This window comes from Cetorhinus maximus, chromosome 11 (assembly GCF_964194155.1).
Source record: "Cetorhinus maximus chromosome 11, sCetMax3.hap1.1, whole genome shotgun sequence".
In the NCBI taxonomy this organism is placed as follows: Eukaryota; Metazoa; Chordata; class Chondrichthyes; order Lamniformes; family Cetorhinidae; genus Cetorhinus; species Cetorhinus maximus.
In genome coordinates this window covers 9193490-9215234 of record NC_135889.1, presented here as the reverse complement: position 1 = coordinate 9215234, position 21745 = coordinate 9193490, and the positions used below count along the sequence as shown (strand labels likewise).

Sequence of the window (21745 nt, the reverse complement as noted above, 5' to 3'; positions counted from 1 at the left end):
GTGCGAATGTTACTTACTACTTGTCAGCCCAAGCCCGGATATTGTCCAGGTCTTGCTGCATCTGGACATGGACTGCTTCAGTATCTGAGGAGTTGCGAATGGTGCTGAACATTGTGCAATCATCAGCGAACATCCTCACTTCTGACCTTATGATGGAAGAAAGGTCATTGATGAAGCAGCTGAAGATGGTTGGGCCAAGGACACTACCCTGAGGAACTCCTGCGGTGATGTCCTGGAGCTGAGATGACTGACCTCCAACAACCACAACCAGCTTCCTTTGTGCTCGGTATGACTCCAAACAGCAGAGTTTTCTCCCCCTAAGTCCCATTGACTCCAGTTTTGCTAGGGCTCCTTGATGCCACACTTGGTCAAATGTGGTCATGATGTCAGGGGTAGTCACTCTCACCTTACCTCTGGAGTTCAGCTTTTTTGTCCATGTTTGAACCAAGGCTGTAATGAGGTCAGGAGCTGAGTGGCCTTGGCTGTACCCAAACTGCGCGTCAGTGAGCAGGTTAATGCTAAGCTATTGCCGCTTGATAGCACTGTTGATGATCCCTTCCATTACTTTACTGATGATCGAGAGTAGACTGAAGGGGTGGTAATTGGCTGAGTTAGATTTGTCCTGCTTTTTGTGTACAGGACATACCTGGGCAATTTTCCACATAGCCGGGTAGATGCCAGTGTTGTAGCTGTACTGGAACAGCTTGGCTAGGGGTGCGGCAAGTTCAGGAGCACAAGTCTTCAGTACTATTGCCAGAATATTGTCAGGGCCCTTAGCCTTTCCTGTATCCAGTGCCTTCAGTCATTTCTTGATATCACGTGGAGTGAATCGAATTGGCTGAAGACTGGCATCTGTGATGCTGGGGACCTCCAGAGGAGGCTGAGATGGATCATCCACTCGGCACTTCTGGCTGAAGATTGTGGCAAATGCTTCAGCCTTATTTTTTGCACTGATGTGCTGGGCTCCCCCATCTTTAAGGATGGGAATACTTGTTGAGCCTCCCCCTCCAGTGAGTTGTTTAATTGTCCACCACCATTCACGACTGGATGTGGCAGGACTGCAGAGCTTAGATCTGATCCGTTGGTTGTGGGATTGCTTAGCTCTGTCTATCACTAAGCAGCAGTATCCAGCTGTTTAGGCTGTTTGGCATGTAAGTAGTCCTGTGTTATAGCTTCACCAGGTTGACACCTCATTTTTACGTATGCCTAGTGCTGCTCCTGGCATGCCCTCCTGCACTCTTCATTGAATCAAGGTTCATCCCCTGGCTTGATGGTAATGGTAGAGTGGGGGATACGCTGGGCCATGAGGTTATAGATTGTGTTCAAGAACAATTCTGCTGCTGCTGATGGCCCACAGCACCTCATGGTGCCCAGCCTTGAGTCGCTGGATCCGTTCGAAATCTATCCCCTTTAGCACGTTGGTAGTACCACACAACATGATGGATGGTATTCTCAATGTGAAGGCAGGACTTCGTCTCCACAATAACTGTGTGGTGGTCACTGCTACCGACACTGTCATAGACAGACGCATCTGCCGCAGGCAGGCTGGTGAAGATGAGGTCAAGTATGTTTTTCCCTTTTTGTTGGTTCCCTCACCAGCTGCCGCAGACCCAGTCTGGCATCTATGTCCTTTAGGACTCGGCCAGCTCGGTCAGTAGTGGTGCTACCGAGCCACTCTTGGTGATGGGCATTAAAGTCCCCCACCCAGAGTACATTCTGCGCCCGTGGCACCCTCAGTGCTTCCTCCAAGTGATGTTCAACATGGAGAAGCACTGATTCATCAGCTGAGGGAGGACAGTACGTGGCAATCAGCAGGTTTCCTTGCCCATGTTTGACCTGATGCCATGAGACTTCATGGGGTCCGGAGTCAATGTTGAGGATTCCCAGGGCAACTCCTTCCTGACTGTATACCACTGTGCCGCCATCTCTGCTGGGTCTGCCCTGCCGGTGGGACTGGACATACCCAGGGATGGTGATGGTGGGGTCTGGGACATTATCTGTAAGGTATGATTCCGTGGGGATGACAATGTCAGGCTGTTGCTTGACTAGTCTGTGAGACAGCTCTCCCAATTTTGGCACTAGTCCCCAGATGTTAGGAAGGAGGACTTTGCAGGGTCGACAGGGCTGAGATTGCTGTTGTTGCTTCCGGTGCCAAGGCCGATGCCAGGTGGTCCATCTGGTTTAATTCCTTTTTTGTGACTTTGTAGCGGTTTGTTACAACTGAGTGGCTTGCTAGGCCATTTCAGAGGGCATCTGAGAGTCAACCACATTGCTGTGGGTCTGGAGTCACGTGTAGGCCAGACCAGGTAAGGACGGCAGATTTCCTTCCCTAAAGGACATCAGTGAACATGCTAAGCAAGTGCCACTTGATAGCATTGGTAACGACCCCTTCCATCACTTTACTGATGATCGAGAGTAGACTGATGGGCGGTAATTTGCCGGGTTGTGTTTGCCCTGCTTTTTGTGTACAGGACTTATCTGGGCAATTTTCCACATGTCTGGGTAGGTGCCAGTGTTGTAGCTGTACTGGAACAGCTTGGCTAGGGGCGCGGCAAGTTCTGGAGCACAAGTCTTCAGTACTATTGCCGGAATATTGTCAGGGCCCATAGATCTTTGCAGTATCTAGTTCCTTCAGCCCTTTCTTGATATCACGTGGAATGAATCAAATTGGCTGAAGACTGGCATCTGTGATGCTGGGAAAGTCTTGAGATCACCCACTTTTGTTCCCAAGGAAGATAAATTTGAACATTTTCTAAACGGTGAGAAAACGAGGAAGTGTGGAGGAGTAGAGAGCTTCCTTCACTGTCACTGGATCAAATTCCTGGAACTCCCTTCCCAACAGCACTATGGGTGTATCTACACCACATGGGCTCTAGTGGTTCAAGAAGGCAGTTCACCACAACTTCTCAAGGGCAATTAGAGATGGGCAATAAATGCTGACCCAGCCAGTGACGCTCACATCCCATGAATGAATAAAGAAAAAAAGGCTGATGGACAGGTACAATGAAATATTGACATTTATATCAAGAGGGCTGGAATACAAATGAGTTGAAGTTATGTTACACTTATATAAATAACTATTATTACATGGGGAGAAGGTGGCGTAGTGGTAATGTGGATGGGCTAGTGATCCAGAGGCCCAGGTTAATGCTCTGGGGACATGGGTTCAAATCCCACCACGGCAGCTGGTGGAATTTGAATCCAATTAATAAATCTGTAATTGAAAGCTCATCTCAGTGATGGTGACCATGAAACTATCATCAATTGTCATAAAAACCCATCTGGTTCACTAATGTCCCTTTAGAGAAGGGAATCTGCCATCCTTACCTGGTCTGGCCTGCATGTGACTCTAGACCCACAGCAACCCTCTTAACTGTCCTCTGAAGTAGCCTAGCCACTCAATTCAAGGGCAATTAGAGATGGGCAACAATTGCTGGCCATGCCAGTGACACCCACATCCCATGAAAGAATTTTTTAAAAAGTCCTTGTTAGACCTCATTTAGAGTACTATGTACGGTTATAGACATCACACCTCATGAAGAATATATTGGACTTGGTGGGGGTGCAGTGCAGATTCACCAGAATGATGCCAGGGCAAAAAGCGTTAAATTATGAGGACAGATTGCATAGAGCATAGAAGAATAATGGGGTGATCTAACTGAAGAGTTAAGACGTTTGAAGGAGTGACGGGATAGGTAGTGAGAAATGATCTCCTTTGGTGGGGAAATCCAAAGCAAGCCAGCATAACCTCAAAACAAGAGCTGGGCCATTCAGGGGTGATGTCAGGAAGCACTTCTTCACACAAAAGGGGAGTGTAAATCTTGAACTCTCTCCCCTAAAATGCTCCTGAGGCTGGGGGGGGTCATGTGAAAATTTCAAAACTGAGATTGATAAATTTCCGTTGGTAAGAGTATTAAGGGTTATGGTAACAAGGTGGGTGGGTGGAATTAAGAGGCAGGTCAGCCATGATCGAATTCAATGAAGGTGGGGCAGACTCGAGGGGCTGAATGGCCTACGCTTGTTCCTAACCGTTCAAATGGATAGGGAAGAATAAAGTGACGATCACTTACCTGACGAAAGCAGCTCACTCAGGCTGCTATCCTGAAACAGTTGGTGTATAGCAGCCTGGGGATAGTGGCCCATCAGACACAAAGAGTAAACTCCACGGAGGAGCTCCAGCGAAGAGCACTTGGACAAATACAGTTCAAACCCATCACTTAAAGTCTGGAGAAAGCTGGCAGGGGGTGGGGAGAGGAAAAGGAACAAAAAAAAAAAGCACCTCAATTTGTATTCCAAAATCAGTCAAAATGTCAAGGCTGACATTGATCATAAAACAGAATTGAGCAGCATTACTTCCACTCACCCAGGGGTTAAAAGTTAACTTTCTCGGCATGGTTTATCTTCTTATTTTTTTTAAAGATTTCCCTACATATTCTCTAGAATTTATGGCCTAGAAACAGGCCACGCCACCCAACCAATCTATCGTCATGGGATGAAAGAGGCAGTGGCTGCATGGATATGTAACTGGCTGAGAGACAGAAAGCAGAGAGGCGTGGTGAGCAGCTGTCTTTCAGACTGGTGCAGTGGTGTTCCCCCCAAGGGGTTCGTTTGGGTTTGGGACCACTACTTTTGTTTTTGACATAGATGAATGACCTGGAATTGGGAAAATGGGGCATCGTTCTCACGAAAGGTCATCTCGCCCTGAAACGTTAACTCTATTCTCTCCACGGATGATGCTGCTGGGTATTTCCTGCACTATTTTTTTTTTTGTTTTTATTTCATAATTTCAAAGTCTGCAGATGGCACACAACGCTGTAGGAGACAGTGAGCAGGACAGTAACAGACTTAAGGGTGGAATGGAAGGGTGAAACAGGCCAACGTGTGACTGATGCAATTCAAGGTGAACAAGTGCAAAGTGGTTCATTTTGGGAGGAAGAGTGAGAAAAGGCAATATAAACTAAATGGTATAATGTTAAAAGTGGTGCAGGACCAGAGGGACCTTGGGGCATATGTACACAAGCCTCTGAAAGAGTCAGGACCAGTTCAGAAGGCTATTAAAAACGTACCCGGGATCCTTAGCTTTCTAAATAGAGACCAAGAGTGTAAAAGGGAGTTATGCTAAACATTCATAAAACACTGGTTAGATTCCAGCAGGAATGGCCACAACACTTTGAAAGGATTTTAAAGAGGGTGCAGAGGAGATTTAACAGCATGGTATTAGGGATGAAAGACTTCAGTTACATGGAAAAACTGGGTCTGTTCTCTTATAAACTATATACAAAAAAAAAATATTGTAATCTTGCTTGTTCACCTTAGACCAGCAAAGGTTAAGGGGAGATTTGATAGCGATGTTCAAAATCATGAAGGGTGTTGATAAGAGAAGTGAGGAGGAACTGTTTCCAGTGGCAGAAAGGTTCGTAAACAGAGGCTACAGGTTTAAGGTATTTGGCAAAAGAAGCAGAGGTGACATAAGGGAAAAAAATATTACCTCAGCGAGTTTTTCTGATCTGGAATGCACTGCCTGATAATATTGGGTCTGTTCCCGTCACCTTATGTTTCAAATGGGAACTGGATAAATGCTTGGAGGGGCAACATTTGCAGGACTATGAGGATAGAAAACATGGGAGTGGGACTAATTGGTTGACTCTAAGAGCCCACACAAGCATAATGGGCTGAATGGTCTTTGGTTCTGTATCATCTGATTCCACTCTATGAAATTCCAGCATTAATGCTCCACTTGAGCCTCCTTTCACTCTATTTACTTTAAGTCACCCTATGAACGTGTCTTCCTATTCCTTTCTCCCTCACATAATTATCTAGCTTCCCTTAAATCTATGCTACTTTCCTCAACTAATCCACATGATGGCGAGTTTCACATTTTCATTGCTCTCTGGATAAAGGTGTTTCTGCTGATTTCCTGATAATCGCTAATAAATACTATCTTACATTGGTGGCCCCTAGTTCCACAAGCGAAAGCACCTTCTCCAAGTCTACCTTGTTGAACCCTGTCATAATTTCAAAGGCATCACAACCAATTTTCTACAGCCAGGACAATAGGCCGACATACAGCTCTCAAACCTCTGCTAGAAGATGGACTTGTGCAAGTCAAGGTCTCCTGTAAAATGAACTTCCTTTTTCAACCTGTGGGAAAGTTCCATGTTATTTGTTCAGTGCTTTGCTTAATGGCCAAGGAAGCTCACATCCTCTGTCGCATAGACCAGCATGTTGATACACAACAGACTACACTAACACATTATTTGGTGTCAATGTATCAGTAATTACATTGCCAAGGTCCAATAACAATCTTCTAGTTGACTGGCAATTACATTGTATAGAAATTACACTGTTAAGACGATTGCATTATTAAAACAGGTGATGGGCATTGGCTTACCTATAAATAGGTATAGCTGTAACACTCTGGTGTGGAAGGGGCTGGGAGAATCTGTTACTCTGCAGAGCTGTCTTAAGAATAAACCTGCTTGAGGTAAAAGACTAGCTTTGGACTCATTCTTCCATGATAAGCACTTATTGGAATTAATATTTGGTAAGATGCCCAAGACAAGGCCACTAATGTCCACAGATCGAAAAAGGAAATATGAAAAAGATTTTGAACAGTTCATGACCAAACATGAATTGGGTTTCATTCGGACTTGAGTTTATAGTTCATAACTATGAACTGGAGTGTGTTTCTACATGGGTGAGCTAGCCATCAGATTCTATTTCATCAATATTGATATGATATAAATGCACTATCTTGTCCATGGGGTCTTATTTTTTCTGCTGTCTGCTCTTAATAGTACATCCAGGGTTTAAAATCAGTTTGATTTAAAGTATAATAACCAAGTCAAGTCGATTCACACCATACTCGATAAACAGAAATTAATGCCTACGCTTTCCATTCTTAACGCTGATAGTAACGGTTTAATGGGTTACAATCAGATAATCTTGGCCAGAATGTCTATTGCAAGTATGAAGGCGCTAATTTTTGTTTACTCTGCTTGCTTTGTTCAAAGAACTTTTACAACTAGATGACAATTGGATTGTAACAGTCATCTTTTTGCGCATTGACATCCCAAAGAGCAGTGAAATAAATAGCAAGATAATTTATTTTTAGTGACATTGATGAGGGATAAATATTAGCCTGGGTACCAGGGAGAACTTCCCTGCTCTTCTTCAAAACAGTACCATGGGATCTCTAACACCTACCTGACAGCGCACAAGGAGCTTTGATTGAGCATCTCATCCAAAAGACCTCAGCTCTGACAGCACTCTCCCAATGCTGCACTGAAGTGTCTGCCTGGATTATGTGCTCGAGTCCTGGATTATGTGCTCGAGTCCTGGAGTGGGACTTGAACCCATAAATGACTGACTCAAACGTCTTCAGCTGTGCTGTGGGAATTGCGAAGAATCCTCTCTCAGGTGGTATAGTGGTCCCGGCTAATGCTCTGGGGACATGGGTTCAAATCCCACCACAGCAGCTGGTAGAATTTAAATTCAATTAATAAATCTGGAATTGAAAGCTAGTCTCAGTAATGGTGACCTTGAAACTATCATCGATTGTCATAAAAACCCATCTGGTTCACTAATTCCCTTTAGGGAAGGGAATCTGCCATCCTTACCTGGTCTGGCCTACATGTGACTCCACATCCACAGCAATGTGGCTGACTCTTAACTGCCCTCCGAAATGGCCGAGCAAGCCACTCAGTTGAAGGGCAATTAGGGATGGGCAACAAATGCTGGCCTTGCCAGCGATGCCCACATCCCATGAAGGAATAATAATCAATCTGCAGACCCAGACACAACGCAACAAAAAAAATCCCTGCAATGGCTGTGCTTTCAGCTGCAAAGAAATTCTCGCCCTAAACCTCTCCGCCTCTCTCCTTAAGTTGCTCCTTAAAACTCTTTGACCGGGCATTTGGTTGCCCATCCTTACATCGCTTAATGTGGTTCGATGTCACATTTTGTCTGATAACACGCCGGTGGAGTACCTTGGGGCATTTTGCTACATTGAAGGTGCTACAGGAATACAAGCTGCTGTATTGTTAATGTAAGGAACACCTGAACATCTGTTAGATGAAATACTAACAGGACTGAGACTTACTGCCCCGCCCAATCCTCGTCTAGTCGGTGGTTCAGCAGGGAGTACACACGAAGAACTGACAGCACATCCTTCAAAGTCAAGGATTCAGGCTCTGCCAGCACAATCTTTGCAAACGCGTCCATCAACTCGGTGTGACAAAAGCCGAGGTCTGCAAACAGCACTAGGAAGAGCATTACCTGGAACAGAGAAGAGCACAATAATGACACATGCTTTCTTTGCTTATCAAGTTACAAATGACATGCCGGAGCACCGGGACACTTTCCCATCTTTGGTGCAAGCCAGCTACTGCTCTGCTTAGCTGTTAACTGAAGATCACACTACACTACCCATCACGCACATCTAGGTAAAGTATATCAAGGCTAAACTTGACAGTAAAGCTCCCTCAGCACTGGCATCGCAATTCATCACTTACAGGAGGACTCCTACTCTGCTGCATTGTCTATGACAGGAGTACTCAACCTCAACTGGGGGTACGTGAGGGATGGTGGTGGTGGTGGGTAGTAAAGGAGCCATCACTGTCACAGTCCCCACATCATTTGCAAAGGCTCCACTTGCTGGATCCAGACTGCCCCCTTGTCCCTGACAGAGAAGCTGCCTTAGCCTGGGCTTCTTCCCATGATGCACCATCAAACCTGAGCCACAAGGTGGGGGTGGGGGATGGGGTCGGTCTACCCTGCACCTCCCTCCCTCGCTATTGACCCCCACATCCTTCCCTGGCTGTTGTGTCAGGCCCATTGGGATATCGTCAACCCTCAAAATAGCATCCCTTCTGCTGTGGCTGATGGCACAGAGGGTCAAAAAATGTCTGTGATACGTTAAACATTGGCCACACAAACTCCAACGAACCTGCACGTTCTGTCACAAAGGACAAGGCCGCAATGCCTCAGGCTGTGAAGGCACTGCCAGGGAAACCCTCAGCGCTTGGTGCTCAGTTGTGCACGCAAGGGGCCTGTTTCCCAGCACGCACGCTGATCCAGCAACATTATTTTTGGAGTTGGTTGGGGATGGTGGTGCCGTGCTTTTCCAACACGGAGTGCTGCTTCAACTCACTTTTGCATTGAGTAAGCAAAACACTAATAATATACATGTTTAATTGTATAACTAATTTTTATGTATTAAACATGTGTATTTTGTTGCAGAGGGTCCATGGAGTTTTTAAAACATGACGGGGGCTGGGGGAGCGGTGGCTGGCTTAGAAGCAAAAAGGTTGAGAATCTCGTACCCAAGGGATTTAACTTCCATATCAACCCACCCCACCTCCAATACCTCTTGCCAATTTAGTGTAAATGTCTGCCACATTCGAGTAGTTTTGACATGAGGGCTGGTATACACTGCAAACAATGTGATATGGCCCAAGCTCACTTTACTCATCATAGCTCAAGAGGGAGAAAGGCAGCAAGTCAATATGCTTTGTGTTTATACCACGGCCCCCGAGCTGAAAGGACTTTATTCTGCTCCCCCTTCCCTCCCGTGACATAGTAAACTAGATTTGCTTCCTCATCACCTGGGTGGTAACCTGGCTGAATAGATCAAGCGCCCTGGATACAACCATCGGATTTTCATTCGGTTGAAATCAATATGACTTAAAAAAGAACCTTATTCACAATCAGCAAATCCATGAGAAACACTAGGGGGGGGTTTACTCTCGAAGCTGGACAACCAGTATTCATACCTCAATTTCACACAAGGAATAGAATTGCCTTTTACAGAAATGCCCTGTTAACACATCATTTACAATATATTACATCTCTGGACCTCAGATTTAGAGGCACAATTGAACCGAAGACATTCCTATTATTGGCAGTCTGCAGGCACTGCAATGATGAAACACAATTGTTCTTTTGTACTGTATATGGCCCAACATAAAGCTATAGTCAATATTGTAGAAAGTACAAAGTGCAGGACTATACATAGGAACAGGAGGAGGCCATTCAGCCCCTTGAACCTGCTCCACCATTCAATTAGGTTACCGTTGATCTGTACTTCAACTTCATTTACCACCTTTGGTCCTTTGATATTCTTGCCTAACAACAACTCTGTCAGTCTCGAATATGCCAATTGTCCCAGTATCTTCATCCTTTGGGGGGGGAGAGGGTTCCTAACTTTGTTATTCTTTGTGTGATGAGTGCTTCCTGCTATCACCCTGAAGGCCTAGCTCGAATTTTAAGGTTCTGCCCTCTCGTTCCGGACTTCCCAACCTGGGTAAGTAGTTGTCTCTGGACCTCTAACCTATCAAATCCATTTAACATTTTAAACACCTCAATCAGATCCCCTTTCAATCTCCTATACTCAAGAGTATGCAAGCCAAGATTATGCATAATTTAACCCCCTTTGCCCTGGTATTATACAAACATGAGGTGTTATAGCACATGCCTCATGGGCATTTCACTGAAGCGTCTATTGCTCCAAGAACTATAATGGGTGATCTACTGTAGTTCAAGCATTACTTCACCATGCAGTTGATCAGATGATGAAGGGATTAGATTGTGTGTGTGCGTGTGTGTGTGTGGATGTGAGTGTGGACAGGTTGTTCCAATTGAATAGGTTTGGCGGGGGGGGATCAGGAGGTCACAATTTAAAGTCGTATAACATCAGATCTCAATTTGATATCAGCAGGTGATTTTCCTCACGGAGAGTAGTGACCCTCTGGAACAGGCTTCTGTCTCGGTGGGTGTTCGGTGATTCACTGAATTCTTTCAAGCAAGAGCTGGACCTGGATCTGTCTGGGGTGGAGATGACCTTGTACAAGAGATGGAAACTGGGTAACATTAATCAGGTCCAGAGTGATCTCCCAGATTAGGTTTGATCATGTAAGGTCATCAGAGAGAAATTTCATCAATTTCCCCCCTTTGGTCTGGATTTATCTCTCACCTCTCCCCAGATATTATATGGTTTCAGATGTAGGGTGGGGAGTGTTATATGTTGTGATGGGCAAGGCATTGCACTTATGAGAGACAGTCTGGATGGACATATCGAGTACCTTTGTGTGCACAATTGTTCACCTGCAGATGCACCGAGAAAATGGGTTTAATAGACATTCTATTTGCACACAAATATTCGTCTCTTTAGCCTACTTCACATCTGTATTACACTGCTCATTTCCCAACAGCTCTCTGCTTTCCCAAAGATGACAAGCAGAAGGCTGGATAAGGGAAGGAAAGGGGGAACTTGCCATTAACAGGTGGCTGGCTTGGACTGAGGCAATGGAGATTGTCAAAGGCAAGTCAAATCCTGATCAAGCACAATCCCTGAGAAAGGTACAGGGAGAAAAAGTTAAATTCAGAATTCACAGTGGACCGCAATTGCCCTCATTTATTAATTGCCCTCATTTTGTGATCTGGGGGATTCTCAGAGTTAGCAGATAGAGGTAGAGTTGTAGAGACAACAGATAAGTGAAATAAATGTTTTTTAAAAAGGCTGCGTTTAGCTGTGCTACAACACCAGGGGGAGCACATGTGTGGATACAGTATCAGGCTGTTTAAAGTGAGAGATGCAGTTAAGCGCAGCTCTTGCTTTCTGTCACTGAATTATGCATTTCTTTGCAAGCTGGTGTCTTATAACTGTCTCCTTTGCAACAAAATCAATTAATGAAAAAAAAATTACAACTACTCAAAGAGCAGCCGTTTTAACAGTCAGGGCCTTGTAATGGTAAAAATAAGTTTTTTCCCCCCCCAGTAACCAATTAGCTTCGGTGATATCCAGTCTTGGAAACCAAAACTATTTGCTCTTAACTATGGAGTTAGCAAAAATCAATAAATTAGTATTTGAAGTATTGATGAAAACATCAGAGTCGACCTGCTTGGTTTGGACTTAAACAAAAGCTTGGCAGTTAACTGTTCCCTGGTGCATCCTCCATGGCAATGCCTCAACCAATCAGGGTCCTCTTGCTAACCAGTTAGCACACTCTTCTCATGCAGTATAAATTGTTGCTCGCTTTGAGATTTGATATTCTTGCGAATCTGTCCTGCTGAGTGCAAGACGAAAGTCTTCAACAGCATGTCTCTTTCTCCCAGCAATACTCAATACTTCTGTATTATCAAGCGAATATTTAAAAAGTATTTTGACTGGAATGTTTAAGAAAAAGTCATCACCCAATATGAGGCTCAAAACCCATGACCCTGGGATCAAGAGTCCCATTCCCTACCAACTGAGCTAGCTGGGCTGATTAGGAACCTCTTGCACAAAACCTTTCAACTCGTTCGCCCGTTCAACCTATTCCAATAAATCAAAAGAAAAGTGTCATTTATGGTTACAGTTGTGATGTTAAACTGGCCTTTTTCCTATATAACTGCATTTTGCCTTTTCATTTACTCCAGCAGCTAATCCCAGTGTATCATAATTGGCAGGCTTCTATTGCGATAATGCATCTTTCAGGGCTTACACCTGTGTAAAATGACTGCATCTCGTTCTTATGATTTAGAAAAGTTTCAAGGTTGTCCCAACGTAACGAGTAGTTTGTGAAATATACTTGGCCTGTGCAGTGCAGCGGCAGCTTCATGAGTGAATCTGTGCATAGGTAGTTGGCCAGGCAGACTGTGGGGCGTGTGTACACGGGGGAACTATTCATGACAACTTTCGGCTCGGCAAGAGTTACTGTGTTATTTAAAAAAACATATAAGGCTGAACGTCAAATTAAAATAAAATGTGCTGGAGGTAGACAGCAGGTCTGACTGGGGAGCTGAAAGAGAACAGGGCAGAGTAATGCTCCACATTGATTAGCCCCCATCAGATCTCTCTTCACACTGCTTATTCAACATCTTGTCTTTCAACCTCTGACCTTGAGACCGGTTGCTAAGATGGATGGCCTTCAGCTGTCGGTCGCTGCAGCCCAGGCCAGGTGCATCGTAGAATGATACAGCACAGAAGGGGGCCATTCAGGCCCAGGCTGTCCATGCTGGGTCATTGAAGGAGCTGTCCAATTAGTTCCACTTCCCTGCTCTTTCCCCAAAGCCCAGTGTATTTGTCCCCTTCAGAGAGCCAATTACACAAGATGGGTCCCTTCAGACTCGACTCTGGATGCCGTCTCACCTGCTTAACCTGCCAGATAGCCAGGGTTGATGCCACATGGTTGCCTATGGCATTAAGTAGATCAGGGTTCCGGTACTGGAGATCCTTGCATGACTGCAAAATGTGCACGAGTCGCCAAAATGGGATACCATTGATATTCTCTGGAGGAGAAATATGGTAAAATTATACATAGTGAAAAGTTCCTTGTTTTTTCTCTTTTCAAATAGAAGCCACAATCAAGCAACTCTAGTCCTTTGGAATTACTCACCTTTCTCCACCATGTTCCAGAGACATGGGAGCCTTTTCCACTTTATCCTAATCCCTCTTGCCCTGTTGTAACGTCCTTGAGACCCATCTTTCCTTGTCCCATTATCACTTTCTTTTGCCATGCACCATCATCCCTTTCATCATTTCATTTCTCCTGCCCCATCACAGATCTTCCCCTTTGAGTTCTTCCCTCCCCCTTCCCCATGACTCTGTACTTGCTTAAAAGCTGTTATCTCTGTCAGAAGGTCGTCAATTTGAAACGTTAACTTTGCTTCTCTCTCCATGGATGCAGGTGACCACAACAATCGAGACTTGAACCTCCACTGAGGCCAGCAACAACTTGCATTTATATAGCACCATCAATCTAGTATAACATCCCAAGACGCTTCAGAGGACCAACAGACAAAATCTGACAGCCAGAAACATAAGGAAATATTGGGACAGGTTGGTAGGTTTTAAGGAACGCCATGAAGGAGAGAGACAGAGAGGTAGAGAGGTTTAGGCAGAGAATTCCAGAGCTCAGCGGCAGACAGCTGAAGGCACAGCCGCCAATGATGGGTCAAAGGAAATAAGAGATGCACAAGAGGTCAGAATTAGAGGGATGTAGAGATGTTGGAGGCTTGTTGAAGTGGGTTACAGAGGTAAGGAGAGGCGAGGCCATGGAGAGACCTGAACATAAGGATGAGAAATCTATCTACAAAGTTATCCTCCAGCCAATGCCAAAGGTGCGTTGCCTCAGACTGAGGCCTCCAGCACTTATAGCTTGGCACCAAATAAACTGAGGACAACACCAATACAGTCAACTCTAGGCCAATAGGCAGAGAATCCCAAACCACCAAACCATCCCATTAACCATTAACCTGCAGTTAACTGAATCACAAGGTAAAAGTATAAAACCTTCCATGCATCTAGTTAATCCTCTCTCCTCCGAGTTGAAGGTCATGGGTTCAAGTTTCCCTCCAGACAGCTGAACACAAAAGTCCAGGCTGACACTCTCAGTACAGTACTGAGGGAGAGCTACACTGTCGGTGGAGCCAGTTTTCAGATAAAATCTTATATCGAGGCTCTGCCTGCCTTCTTAGGTGTACACAAAAGTTCCCATGGCACGATTTCAAAGGCAAACAAGGGAGTTACCCCTGGTTAATACTTATCTCTCAACCAACATCACCAAAAGATTATCTGTTCATTATCACATCGCTGTTTGTGGGAGCTTGCTGTGCACAAATCAGCTGCCATGTTTCCCACATTACAACAATGACTACTGCTTCAAAAATACTTTATTGGCTCTAAAGTACCTTGGGATGTCCTAAGGATGTGAAAGGCACTATACTGGTGGGAGATGGCGGTATAGTGGTAATGTCACAGGAGTGGTAATCCAGAGGCCCAGGCTAATGTTCTGGCTCGAATCCCACCAAGGCATTTGGTGGAATTTAAATTCAATTAATAAAATCTGGAATTGAAAGCCAGTGAAACTACCATTGATTGTCATAAAAACCCTTTAGATAAGGAAATCTGCTGTCCTTACCCAGTATCTCCTACATGTGACTCCAGACCCACAGCAGTCCCATCATCCCATGAAAGAATAAATAAATGCAGGAATGATGTGATAGAGCATAGCTATCATGTGGTGAAAATCAAAACAAGGAGGAAGCAATATTAAGAAGGCTATGTGACCTCTGCAAACTGACTTCCAAGGATGAAGGCAGTTAGCAGCTGTCAGGATTGTACACGGGAAGGATCGGGAACAGGGTGGACCCGGATCTTAGGACATTCCCAAACTTGGGAAGTGTTGGAGAAGCATTATCGCTAAATGGTCGAAGCAAAAACCTGTATTTATAAAGTGCCTTTAATGTAGTAAAACATCTCATGATGCTTCACAGGAGCATCAAACAAAATTTGACACCGAGCTGCACGAGGACAAGTGACTGAAAGCTCAGTTAGAGAGGTAGGTTTTAAGGAGCAGCTTAAAGGAAGGTTTAGGGAGGGAATTCTAGAGTCCCTGTCCTCAGCGGCGGAAAATACAGCCACCAGCAGTGGAGCAATTAAATCTGAGGATGCACAAAAGGTCAGAATTGGGGGAGCGCAGAGATCTTGGAGGGTTGTTGGCTGGAGAAGGTTACAGAGAAAAGTGGAGATAAAACGATGGAGGGCCTTGAAAATAAGGACGAGAATTTTAAAGTTAAGGATCACTTACCGATAACCCTGTTGCTGCAGGCCTTTAAGAGTGGATGTGAGCAGAGGCCCATGACTGCCAGTGTGATAAACATATACTGAGAGTTGGGAAGAGTGAATTCGTTCAGCAAAGAGAATGCTTTGTTCTGTCAAAACAGAAAGCAAGAGCCTTTAAATCACTTCACAGTTGTCTGAAACAATATTGGGTCTTGACAGTTTTAAGTAACACGTCGCCACATATCTGAATTGGAGTCTTAAAATTGTAGCATTGTGCCAATGATATGCATAACAGCAGTTACATGAATGAAGTGAGAAAAGTGCAATATCCACCTTGTGATCTGTAGTATCCTCCACACGGCAGAACAGAATGTGTCATCACCACTGAAACACTTCCTGACAGTTCAGCTCCAGAACCTGTTCCGCCATTCAATTAGATCATGGCTGATCAGTATCTTAACCCCATTAACCCACCTTGGTACCATGTCCCTTCATAGACTTACCCAGCAAAAATCTATCAACTATTCCAATGCACTCCAGGCTGCTCTCCCACATTCTACCCTCCATTAACTTGAGGTCATGCAAAGCTCTGCTGCCTGTGTCGGAACTCACACCAAGTCCCATTCACCCATCGCCCCTGTGCTTTGGTTCAAGCAACATCTTGAGTTTAGAATTCTCATCTTTCTTTTCAAGTCCTTCCATGGTCTCGGCTTCCCAAACTCTGTAATCTCTTCCAGTCCCACGGCCCTCCGAGATATCTGCGCTCCTTCAACGCTGGCCTCCTGAGCATTCCGGATTTTAATCGCCCCCACCATTGGTGACCATGCCTTCAGTTGTTGGACCCTAAGCTCTGGAATTCCCACCCTACACCTCTCCGCCTCTCTTTCCCCCTTTAAGACACTCCTTAAGACCTACCTCTTTGACCAAGCGTTTGGTCATCTGACCTAACGTCTCCTTATGTGGCTCGGGGTCATTCCTGTTTAATAACGCTTCTGTTGCTGTTTCTAATCTCAGTTTTGACAATTATAATTGGCCCCCAGCCTCAAAGCTTTCATTAGGGGCGAGAATGGCAGGTTTCCACTACCCTTTGTGAGATGCAGTGCTTCCTGAATTCACTCTGAATGGCCGGCTTTACTTTGAAGGCTCTACCCATTGTTCTGCCCCCATCCCAGGAAATAGGGTGGGTAGGGAGAATCTATCAATTCCCTTAATCATCTTAAAAACCTTGATTAAATCACCTCTTAAGCTTCTATATTCAAGTAAATACATGCCTATTCTATGCAATCCCTCCTTATAATATAACCCTGGTATGATTCTGGTGAATCTGTACTGCAGCCTCTCCAATATAACCTTTGTGAGGTGCAGTGCCCACAACTGTACGCAGTGTTGCAGGTGTGATCTTACCAGACTTCTGTACAACTTTATGGCTTGCTTTTGTTTCCTCCCCTCCCTATTACGAACATACAAATTAGGAGCAGATGCAAGCCATTTGGCCCCTTGAGTCTGTTCTGCAACCATTCAATAAGATCTTGGCTGATCTGATTGTGCCCTCAACCCTACTTTCCTGTCTACCCCCTATAGCCTTTGACTCTCTTGTTAGTCAAGAAGCTATCTACCTCTGTCTTAAAAATATTCAATGACCCTGTTTCAATTGCCCTCTGGGGAACAGAGTTCCACAGCCCCACGACCCTCAGAGAAAATATTTCTCCCCATCGCTTGTCCTATTTTTGAACCGTGACCCCTAGTTCTGGTCCACAAGATCTATTTCTAGTTCTAGTTACACAAAGGGAAACAGCCTCTCAGCATCCAGTCTGTCAAGTCCCCTCAGGATCTTATATGTTTCAATAAGATCACCTCTCATTCTTCAAATTCCAATGGGTACAGGCCCAACCTTTCTTCTTAAGACAACCCCTTATCCCAGGAATCAGCCAAGTAAATAAAGCACCGTGCACCCTCCCCTGCATTAAACCTGAGCTGTAGGATTCACCCAAAGTGATTTGCTGAAGTGCCCTAAAAGTAAACCAACTGAAACTTTGGCAATGACGGGTTTCGAACCCTCACCTCCGCAGAGACTAACACCCAAATCCAGTGGCTTAAACCACTCGGCCACACTAGTATCACTTAGCTGCACCAAGATGTCTGTTGGCAATATTAATATGCTGATGCCTAAACCTGCAAAATGGCACATGACTGTCAATAATGGGCATGCATAACCCCTGTGTTGCAAGCTCCCCCAACCCCTACAGCCAGGTGTCTATTGAAAACGGTGCCCCACGTAGAATAGGAAGGGATGGTCCTTCACTCCCATCACTCCCCACCCAACTTGGTTCCCTCTTTAGATTTTTGATCATTTTCTACTCTGCCCTCACCCACCACGAGGGAGTGGTCACCCATTCTATTCTGTGGCTGCGTCAGTGAACTGACAGGTGGCATCATAAAGGAAGGGTGTTGCAAAGGTCGCAACTCCTCCCCCCAAAAATTTGAGTTTGTTCCTTTTCACAGGTGACACTGAAATTTTTTTTTCTTCATTCATGGGATGTGGGCTTCGCTGGCTAAGCCAGCATTTATTGCCCATCCCTAATTGCCCTTGAGAAGGTGGTGGTGAGCTGCCTTCTTGAACCACTGCAGTCCATGTGGTATAGGTACACCCACAGTGCTGTTAGGAAGGGAGTTCCAGGATTTTGACCCAGTGACAGTGAAGGAATGGCGATATATTTCCAAGTCAGTGACTTGGAGGGGAACTTCCAGGTGGTGGTGTTCCCATGTGTCTGCTGCCCTTATCCTTCTAGATGGTAGCAGTCGTGGGTTTGGAAGGTGCTGCCTAAGGAGCCTTGGTGAATTCCTGCAGTGCATCTTGTAGATGGTACACACTGCTGCTAATGTGCGTCGGTGGTGGAGGGAGTGAATGTTTGTGGATGGGGTGCCAAACAAGCAGGTTGCTTTGTGCTCGATGGTGTCAAGCCTCTTGAGTGTTGTAGGAGCTGCACTTATCAGTGACCATCAGATTACTGGAAAATCTTAACTGGTTCATTAGTGTCCTTCACAAATGAAACCTGCTATTCTTACCCGGTCTAAGCCTACATGTGATTTCATATCAATGTGCTGGACTCTTAACTACCCTCTAGGGTGGCACCACTATCTTCTCAAAAGGTAAGCATACCCACGCAGCAAATGCCAGCCTTGCCAGTGATGCTCATGGGCCGAGAATGAAAAAGCAGCTTCCTACCTCCAGCTTCTTCTTCAGAGGCAGTGGGGCACCTTTACCAATACACCTCATCATGGTCTGCAGGGCCATCACTCCCTTGATCTTTGGAATGCGTAGCTCCACGAGGAGCCTGCCAAGAGCCAACATCAAACACACTGTCCATTTCTCTTTGTACAGATACAAAACCTTAACTGCTTCATAATTTAATTTCCAATCATCCCGGATCATATACAGCCTGGCTCAGCAGGAGAAATCGGGAGTAACGTCGGCATGAAAATCCTGCCAAGTTGCTCCTGCTGGAAGCTGACATTGCGTATAGGGTAAACTGTGCACTCCCAGCCTCTTAACCTCCATCCATTAGCTTTGAACAAATGTACAGCATGAGTTGTTATGCAGGTATAGCAAGTGTTTAGGAAGGCGAATGGAATGTTGGTGTTTATTGTGAGGGGAATGGAATATAAAAGTAGGGAAGTTTTACTGCAGTTGTACAGGGCCTTGGTGAGGCCACATTTGGAATACTGTGTACAATTTTGTCTCATTATTTGAAAAACAGATATAATCACCATTAGACGCAGTTCAGAAAAGGTTCATTTGACGCATTGCCAGAATGAGGGATATATCTTATGAAGAAAGGTTGAACAGGATGCGCCTATACCCATTGGAGTTTAGAAGAATGAGAGGTGATCTTATAAGATCCTGAGGGGATTGGATAGGGTAGATACCAGGAGGATGTTTCAACTTGTGGGAGAGGCTAGAACCAGAGAACAAGGTTTAAGAATAAGAGGTCTGCTGCATAAGATGGAGATGAGGAGAAATGTTTTCTCTCAGAGGGTCGTTAGTCTGTGAAATTCTCTTCCCAGAAAGCAATGGAGCCTAGGTCATTGAATTCATTCAAGGCTGAGTCAGTTAGATTTTTGATCTACAAGGGAGTCAAGGGTTATGAGGGGCAGACGGCAAAGTGGAGTTGAGACCACAGCCAGATCAGCCATGATCTCATTGAATGGAGGAACAGACTCGAAGGGCTGAATGGCCTACTCCTGCTCCTAAGTCCTATGTTCCTATGAGCCACAAATGTGGAATATCTCAAATTCCCGACATGCATCAGGAGTGACAGAATGGAATACCATTGTCCTTGTTCTGAATCTGTAACAGAAGGGCAGCATTATGAGGATCAAAGAACTCCTCCCCTGCCCACTTTATTCTGAGCTTCTGACCTGTTGCAGCAACACAGACACAGCAATATGAGGAGCAGAGCTTACAGAAGGAAAGTATTATCAGATAGAGGTGAAACAGCACAAGATTGTTTCAGTATGAGGGCCAATTTTTAAAAACAAAAATAGTTTTAAAACAGTCTGATCAGCTTTCACATAATTTCAACTTCCTTTTTTCAATTACTCTTGATTTTTAAAACACAATCGATTTATACAGAAGGATGTGGAGGCACGGGAGAAACAGCAAAACATTCACAAAGATGATACCAGAACTGAGAAGGCACAACTGTCAGGAAATCTGAAGGGGCCGGGGCTCTTCTCTCTAGGATGAACTGATAGAGGTCTTTAAAATGATGAAAGGGTTTAATAGGGTACACAGAGAGAAAATGTTTCCACTTATGTAGGAGTCCAAAGTTAAGGGCCATTGAGATAAGATAGTCACTAACAAATCCAACAGGGAATTCAGAGGAAATATCTTTACTCAGAGAGTGGATAGAATATGAAACTCGCTACCACAGGGGAAGTTAGCTAAACAGATGAGGGAGAAAGGAACAGAAAGATATACTGACAGGGTGACTGGAGGCTCGTCTGGAGCATAAATGCCAGCATAGATCAGTTGGGCCAAATGGGCTATTTCTGTGCTGTAAGGATTCCATGGAACATTGACAGCATTTCTAACACACGTACTGAGTTGGGGCACTTATGCAGACCAGGTTGAGTTTATGGTCTGTCCAGCTAGTCCACCTTACCTCAAGCCTACGCGCAGTGCATTGACACTCTTGCCTTCTTCCATGTTCTTCAAACAACTGGACAGCACTGAGAGAGCCCTCTCGTCAAACTCGTTCAGACGTCCCTACAAGACCACAGGCAGATCAGGCAGGTTACTACAGGTGCCACAGTGGGTTCAGAACTCAAATTCTCTGGATTACTAGCCCAGTAACATAGCCACCACTCTACCACACCATTCTATTAGATCACAGGATAACACTTTCACTTAATAAAAATCGATCTCGGTCTCAAAAATTCCAATTAATCCACATCCTTTTGAGGGAGACAATTCCACATTTCCACCACCCTCTGTATGGATAATATACTTCCCGATTTTGCTTTAAAACGGCCTGGCTCTAATTTTAAGACGGTGGCCCCATGTTCCGGTTTATTCCACCAGAGAAAATAGCCTCCCTCTATCAAGCCAATCGAATCATTTTTTATCATTTTAAAAACCTGCAATTAGGCCTCAAAAAAGCTTCAAAGTAGGAATTCAATCGCAGGTCAGAACGCCAGTATTAGAGCCGCCAACAACAACTTATATTTATAGAGCGCCTTTCACATAATGAAATGCCCCAAGTCACTTTACAGCAGTGTAACCAAACAAAGTACGACACTGAGCCACATAAGTAGATAATCAGATGACCAAAAGGTTGGTCAAAGAGGTAGGTTTTAATTCCCGTCTTAAATGGGGAAAGTGAGGTGGACAGGCGGAGAGGTATAATGAGGGAATTCCAGAGATTGAAACATAGGCAACTGAAGGCACAGACACCACGGGTGGAGCAATTATGATTGGGAATACACAAGAAGCCAGATTGGAGGGACGCAGATACCTCGGAGGGTTGTGGGGTTGCAAGATATTAGGGAGGGGTGAGGCCATGGAGAGATTTGAAAACAAGGATGAGAAACTTAAAATCAAGTTGCTGTTTGGCTGAACTGAGAGCCAATGTAGTCAGCGAGCACAAGGGTGATCAGGGAACTGGACTTGGCATAAGTTAATACACATGCAGCAGAGTT

At 44.9% G+C, this 21745-nt stretch overlaps 1 protein-coding gene across 1 annotated transcript in view; it reads right to left on the bottom strand.

The window, feature by feature from the left end:
• fastkd2 (FAST kinase domains 2) overlaps positions 1–21745 on the bottom strand; it is a 30925-nt gene that overhangs the window by 6892 nt on the left and 2288 nt on the right. Inside the window, exons 3-8 of the mRNA XM_078551510.1 lie at positions 20710–20813; positions 18771–18879; positions 15570–15693; positions 13130–13269; positions 8102–8277; positions 4071–4234 (exon numbers count right to left, since the gene is read on the bottom strand). Of these exons, the coding sequence (XP_078407636.1) occupies positions 4071–4234; positions 8102–8277; positions 13130–13269; positions 15570–15693; positions 18771–18879; positions 20710–20813 (817 nt within the window). The remainder of the gene's footprint in view (positions 1–4070; positions 4235–8101; positions 8278–13129; positions 13270–15569; positions 15694–18770; positions 18880–20709; positions 20814–21745) is intronic.